The sequence below is a fragment of the Trichechus manatus genome, unplaced genomic scaffold (assembly GCF_000243295.1).
Source record: "Trichechus manatus latirostris isolate Lorelei unplaced genomic scaffold, TriManLat1.0 scaffold00199, whole genome shotgun sequence".
In the NCBI taxonomy this organism is placed as follows: Eukaryota; Metazoa; Chordata; class Mammalia; order Sirenia; family Trichechidae; genus Trichechus; species Trichechus manatus.
Genome location: NW_004444135.1, coordinates 4,037,672 through 4,045,042, shown reverse-complemented (window position 1 = coordinate 4,045,042; position 7,371 = coordinate 4,037,672). Strand labels below are relative to the sequence as shown.

At 38.7% G+C, this 7,371-nt stretch overlaps 1 protein-coding gene across 7 annotated transcripts in view; it reads left to right on the top strand.

Moving 5' to 3' along the window:
* LOC101360186 (oxysterol-binding protein-related protein 1) overlaps nucleotides 1-7,371 on the top strand; it is a 173,661-nt gene that overhangs the window by 84,270 nt on the left and 82,020 nt on the right. For all 7 annotated transcript variants that reach the window (XM_023742068.1, XM_023742066.1, XM_023742069.1 and 4 more), the window contains 4 exons: nucleotides 5,431-5,492; nucleotides 5,594-5,638; nucleotides 6,711-6,784; nucleotides 6,896-6,959. In XM_023742068.1, the coding sequence (XP_023597836.1) occupies nucleotides 5,431-5,492; nucleotides 5,594-5,638; nucleotides 6,711-6,784; nucleotides 6,896-6,959 (245 nt within the window). The remainder of the gene's footprint in view (nucleotides 1-5,430; nucleotides 5,493-5,593; nucleotides 5,639-6,710; nucleotides 6,785-6,895; nucleotides 6,960-7,371) is intronic.

The window sequence follows — 7,371 nt, the reverse complement described above, 5'->3', positions numbered from 1 at the left end:
TCATTTCTTCTGTTTTTGTAGATTTTGTTTTTACTGAGACTTTATGTTTTTCTTCTTTATTTTGATGAGTAGGTTTGTTAACTGTCTTTGTGGTTACCTTGAAATTTACCCTTATCTTCCTAGTTTTGAACTATTATTATTACTTGGTATCGCCTTGCCTTCCTCTCTGTTAGAAGGTTCTATATTTACACTATTTATTCCCTCTTTTATTGTTCTGATGCTGTTGTCATTTACGGATTGACCTCTCTGGTTCCCTGTTGTAATTCTTTTGGTTTTGCATAGTCCTTAAGAGTTCATTTCCTAGGTTGGTATCTTGCTAGTACGATCCTGTGTCCTATATTCAGCCTGTGGTCTGATGTTGTTTGTTCTCAGACTGAAGGACTCCCTTCTTATAAGTTTGGTTTGGTTTTTACCTAGTCCCTTAATTTCTGTTTATCTGAAAGTGACCTAATTTCACCATCATATTTGAAAGAAGAGTTTTGCAGGATATATTATTCTTGGCTGGCAATTTTTTCTTTCAAGGTTTTACATATGTCATCCCATTGCCTTCTTGCCTGCATAGTTTCTGCCGAATAATCTGAGCTTAGTCTTATTGTTTCTCCTCTGTATGTGACTTTTTGTTTTTCTCAAGCTGCTCTCAGGATTCTTTGTCTTTGGTTTTAGCTAGTGTGATTATGATATGCCTTGGAGATTTTCTTTTGGGGTCTATCCTATATGGGGTTCGTTGAGCTTCTTGGATGGTCAGCTTTTCATCTTTCATGATGTTGGGGATGTTTTCTGTCAGCAATTCTTCAGTGATCCTCTTTGTGTTTTCTCTTGTCTCCCCATGTTCTGGAACTCCAGTCACTTGCAAATTTTTGTTTTTGGTTGCATCCCACATAATTCTCAGGGTCTCTTCATATTTCTTTGCTCTTTTTTCTGATTTTTCCTTAAACAGAATTGTATCCAAGTGTTTGTCTTCAAGTTCACTGATCCTGTCTTCCATCGTTTCATACCTGCTCCTCAGCCCTTCTATGGCACTGTCCATTTCTGAAATCTTGTTGTGTATCTTTTGGATTTCCAATTGTTGTTTTTGTGTGATTTCTAGTTGTGAATTTATTTTAGCATTTTGTTCTTGTATTATTTTCTTCAATTCTTCCTTTTTTTTGGTCTGTATTTTCCATGAATTTATGTATTTTTTCCTCATTTTTGTCTGCTTTTTGCTTCAACTCTTGGATAATTCTGAATATTAGAGATCTGAATTCCCTATCAGTTAGGTCTAGTGCCTTTTCTTCTACTGGAAGGTCATCTGGTATTTTATTTTGGACACCTACTGGAACCATCCTGTCCTGTTTTTATAAACGTTTTGATATTGTCTGCTGTGTTCGGGACATTCAGTGGTTATTTTCCTCATTTATTGATTGTATATTTGTTTCGTCTTGCTTTTTTGTTTTATTTGGTTATGTCTGAGCAGGAGGGCTGTGCATTCTTTGTTATTTGCTCGTCTGTGGACATGATACTTTTCACCTCCTTCTCCATTGGGCAGGGTCAGTCACTCAGTTATGGTAAGCAGGGCAGGTTCAGCTGAAGGAGAGTTGCTGGGATAGGTTTTTTGTGGTATGTACCAGGGCTGACAGTGCAGACCAGGAATCAGTGCAGGGCAGGTTCCAGTAGGCCGTGCTTGTGCTGCTTGGGAGTGTGATGTTCAGTGCACAGTGCAGGTAGGCAGGAAGGAGGGGGTAGATTGTGATGTGTGGAGCTAAGACTGGTATGGGAAAGATGAGACAGAAAAGAGAGGAACAGGAGCCAAAAATATACACACAAACAAAAAAGAGCGATAAGGGAGCTTGATATTGGAGTGCAGAGATGAGTGACTGAGAAATGGGGAAAAACAAAAATGAAAAAAAAGGGTAAAAGAGAAAAATGAATAAATCGAGAAACTGGAAATGAAGAAAGACAAAAAGGGAATAAGAGAAGAAAACTAAACAAAGAAATGAAAAAAACAAAAACTGAAAACAAACAAAAAAAAATGAAATGAGATGTCCCTGTGCGTCTGCGCAGATTAAGGGAGTAGCTTACAAGCCATATGGTACTGCCTGGCTAGAAGGGGCTGCCAAGCTGAGAAAAGAAAACGAAACAAACAAACAAATCAAAACAGAACAAATCAGAGCAAGCTAACAAACAAAAAAGCCCCGGGGGTCCTGCCAGCGTGGCGGCACAGGCCGGGAAGTAGTTTCACAGTTAAGCAGTGTTTCGCAGCCTTTCAGGAAGAAGGAAAAATGGCGCACGGAGCCAGGTATTTGAGAAAAAGGAGGGGGAGGTGGTGAGAGGTAAGGAAGAAAGCTAACAAAGTGGAAAAAAGCAACGCCAGCAGCCAACAAAAGGCACTCAGTGAGCTGGCCAGTGCTTGCGGGTGGAATCCAAGCGACACCAGGGTGCTTCTCGGCCAAGAGACTGTGGCTTCAGGAAGCAGAGGAGGCTAAGTGGGGGTGAAGAAGGGTTGGGGGTGGAAAAGCATATATCGCTGGTTACCAGTTGTTCTGTCTCCTCCTGGAAGCTCTGCAAAGCTGCTTTCTCCTACCCCTTTTTTGCTGATCTCCGATAGGAGTCCAAGATAGTAGATCCTTGCTGCAGTAGCTGGTAGGAGGCTTCTGCATGTATCTCTCCTCACTCTCTCTTCTCAGTCAGTTTCTTATTCCATTAGGTGCTTGGCTGAGTTCTTTTATCTCTTCATTTGATGCGTAGGGTTTCCGGATTGACATGTAACTTTGTTTGACTTAGTTTTTCTGGTCTTTGATGCAGAGGGATGGCGTGGTGCTTCCGACTGTTGCACCATGTTGCCTGGATGTCCCCTGCTTTTCTCTTGGTCACATTTATAAACCATTTTCTATACAGCAGCTGCAGTATTCATTAAAAAAAGAAACAAAATTATTATGTTGCTTTTGGGTGCCATTGCATTGATTTTAGCTCATAGTGACCCCATGTCACAGAGTAGAACTTCCCTCATTGTGTTTCCTAGGTTGTAGTCTTTATGCAAGCAGATCACCAGGTCTTTCTCCCATGGAGCAGCTAAGTTAGTTCCAACCTCCAACCTTTTTGTTAGCAGCCGAATACTTAACTGTTTGTGCCACCAGAGTTCGTTAAAATATTGTGGAAATTACCAAAGCTTAAAAACTAGGTAGTATAATTAACTAATGTGCTTATCACCATGCTTCAGAAATTATCAATAATGGCCAGTCTTGTTTCATCTCTTCCCACCCTCTTCCAGACATCATGCCACTTCATTTGTAAATACTTTAGTATTTTTATAAAAGATAGTCTTCTTAACACACACACACACACACACACACACCCCCACCCACACACCCACACACCCACCCAGTCCACATGATGGTTGCATAACTCTGTGAATATACTAAAAACTGTTGAGTTGTACAGTTTAAGTGGGTAAATTGTATGACCTGTGAATTACGTATCTCAATAAAGCTATTAAAAAGATGTAATCACATAGTATGAGCCTATTAAAAGTATTTGAGTAATTCCTTACAGTCATCAAATAGCCAAAATTCTCATTTCCCCCACTGTCTTATTTTTTAAAAACATTTTCACAGAGTTTTAAAACATAAGTCAGATCATGTTATTCTGCTGTTTTGGTTTTCCATCATGTTTAGAATAAAACTAAACTTACATTAGCTCACAAAGGTCTGGCCTGCAAAGCCCTTACATGACGGAGCCTCTGTCTATCTCACTGACTTTATCTCCTGCCCATGAAATTGTTCCTTTCTCAGGGTGTTTGCATTAGCTGTTCCTTCTGCTGGAACGCTCTTCCCCCATATTTTTACAAGGCTGGATCTACTTTTCAACTTAAACATCCTTTCTTCAGAAAGGCCTTCCCTGCAGCCTTCCAACCCCCAATCTAAAGTGGTCTCCCAGTTATTTTCTATCAAATCATTCACTTAAAAATCTCTGCAAAATATGGTTATTATCTGATATATCCTATTTTACTAATTTATTATCTGTCTCTCATGCCTTCTATGTCTGTCCTCCCTCCCCATTTCTTTTTCTCAATACCCAGTGCACAAAAGAATAGTTGGCACATATGATAGACTCTCATTAGGAGATCCTTATGCAAAAAGTTACCCAGCACATAGCAAATGTTTGATATTTATAAGAAGGTTATTTAATAGAATATGTTACCTTACTGCAGAGTTTCAAGGAGCTCTTCAGAGTTTCAGTCTGATATGTTATTTTGGCCAAATGTAGAGTGCTTGCATTTGTAAGGTTAAGAAAAGTTAACATAGTACTCTGCTAACTTCATTCTCCACCATCACTTTTTCCTTTTGTCTTCAGTTGTGGACCATCATACCCTTAGCTTCTGAGCTCTCTAGCCACCTCTTTCCCAGTAAGGTAGCTGAAGAGTGGTGCAGTAGGCTGAATGTTGTTGCTGGGTGCTGTTACGTTGATTCAGACTCTTAGTGAACCTGTATGACAGAGTAGAACTGCCTCATATGGTTTCCTAAGATGTAATTTTTACGGAAGGAACCCTGTTGACGCAAATGGTTAAGTATTTGGCTACTAACTGAAAGGTCAACAGTTTGAACCCACCGACTGCTCCCCAGGAGAAAGACCTGGCAATCTGCTCCTATAAAGATTACAGCCTAGGAAACCCTATGGGGTAGTTCTACTTGGTCCTTATAGGGTCACTGCGAGTCAGAATTGACTCGACGGTACACAACAACAATCTTTACGGGAGTAGATCATCAGGTCTTTTTTCCCATGGAGTGGCTGGCAGGTTCGAACCACTGGCCTTTTGGTTAGCAGCCAAGTGCTTAATCATTGCACCACCAGGGCTCCTTGTTAGGTTGAATAATGGCTGTAAAGATGTAATTAAATTAAGCATCTTGAGATGGGGAGATAATCCTGAATTATCTAGGTGAGCCCAATGTAATCACAAAGATCCTTATAAGAGGGAGACAGGAGGATCAAAATATATAGAGAGAAGATACAAGGATGGAAGCAGAGGTTGAAATGATGTGCTTTGAAGATGGAGGAAGGAAAAGGCAAGGGAATGGATTCTCCCTTGGAGCCTCCAGAAGGAACATAGGCTTGCCAGCACCTTGATTTTAGCCCAGTGAAACTGACTTTGGACTTCTGACTTTCTGAACTGCAAGATAAGTTTGTACTGTTTTAAGCCTCTAAGTTTGTGGTAATTTGTTACAGCAGCCGTAGGAAATACATAGTTGCTTAAGGCAAGAAGGCTTGAGCAATCACAGAATCTGTACTGAGTGTTCTTAGCTGCCAAAAAGGAAGCCATAAAGAGTTGAGATGGCAGTTCAGGTAGGTAACTTTGTGGGGGGAAGAAAAAGGTGTAGTTAGTGGAATAATGAATATCATGTTACTGCAATTGCAACATCAATTCCTTGACAACTTTTTTCCTTTTACTTTACATAGATCAGAAACCTCTTGACCTTGCCCAGGGAGCTGAAATGAAGCACGTACTTGTGGGTAATAAGGTATGTAGTAATATATTACATTTATTTAATAATTTTTAGAAAAAAATATTGCATGTTTGAAGTATATGGATACATTTTTAATGAAAAAATGTTTTCAATAGGTCATCTACAAAGCATTGAAACGATATGAAGGCCCTCTCTGGAAGGTAGGCTTGGATTTTTTTTTTTTTTTTTTTTTTTTTTTTAGATTATAAAACTAGAAGAATTCTCAGGTGCTGTTTTTAAGAATTTTTTACTTTTCTCAATCATTTCTGAAGTATATGTGATTTAATCATTCTTAGAGCTTTTAATATAAACCATTTTTATACTGCTGGCCTTCGTTGGGCTACTACTAGTTGTAGCAATTACTTTCTTTGTATTGATGCTTTAATACTTTTAGGTGGCCGAGTTTGTATGGCCCAGAGTAGGGGCAAAATACATTTTTCTCTCACCTAATCATAAAACTACAGTATTATTTTTGCTGTAAACATTGAACCTGGGTGGCACAAGCGCTTTGCGATTGGCTGCTAACCTAAAGGTTGGCGGTTCAAACCCACCAGCGGCTTCGTGGAAGAAAGGCCTGGCAAACTACTTCTGTAAAAATTACAGCAAAGAAAACCCTATGGAGCAGTTCTACTGTCTAACACATGGGGTCACCATGAGTTGGAATCAACTTGACAGCAGCAAGTTTTTTTTTTAAACAGTAACCTATGTGGGACCTATGAGGAAATTCATATTTGAATTGTCACAGAGCTTATGAGAGCACACATATAAAATCCCTCTGGTTCTAAAAATTTCTATGAATTTTGTAGTTCAGTTATTTTGCATTTGCAAGCACTCCCTGTATATTATACACATGCATGTTTATTTTGTACAAAATAAGTTTAGAATAATTTTTTTTCTGAAGTTCTTTCATGACTTTGAGGAAATTGGCTTTGAAAGCCATAACCAGTGTATTTCCTATAAATATCCCCGAACAGTATTGTCAGGATAATAAACTGTATTCATCGTTGGGCTTATCAGTGTGGTTTTTCTTCTGTTTCTGTCACCCTGTAGTGATATGTTTTCACCACTGCATCTGGTATCTAAGCTCATGTTTGAGCCTTTTTTTTAATGTTCAGCAGTACTGTCTAGATGAAAGACTCAGATATAACTGTCATCGCTAAATTACTTTTCATCAGTCAACTATTTGATCCTACATGTGTCATCTTCGGAAATGCTTTGTCGTTTGTCCATTAGAGCTCAAGATTTTTTGGCTGGAGATTATTCTGGGTAGTGCTAGAACATGGAGTCCTCTCGTGGTATCGGAAACAGTAAGTATTATCTTCATAATAATTACATATCATTATCTGACTTCTGAAAGATTCAAGTTTTTCACTTGTCTCTTTTCCTTTTGACTTGATAATTTAATATTTATTTTGAAGGCCTGATGCAGTGCATCACATTTATCGCCAGGGATGCAAACACCTGACTCAAGCAGCATGCACGGTAGGATGAGATGCGTACCTTTTGCTCAAACCGTGAAATCAGTTCTGAAAGTGATTGCCCCAAGTTGTCTGTATAAGCTGCCTTCTGAAATCTTGGTGTTCTGTGGGATTCTATATACACATGAAACCACTTGTATATATTTCTTTGCCAAAATTGAGAACAAGTAAATCTATGGAATCTCCATTTGGAGGGAAATTTAAAAATACAGTCAACTTCTGATCATCTCCACATATTGTGGAATGAGAGATGGATGATTCAAAAACATTTATACAGAGGTTTTTAATATTTTATGTGTGTGTATTTGAGTGTGTTTCTATATCTGTATACAGATGTGCCTGTGTGTATTTATGTATATATGTGTATATGCATATATGTATGTGAATTTGAACACAGGTAATTCTTTTCTGAGATT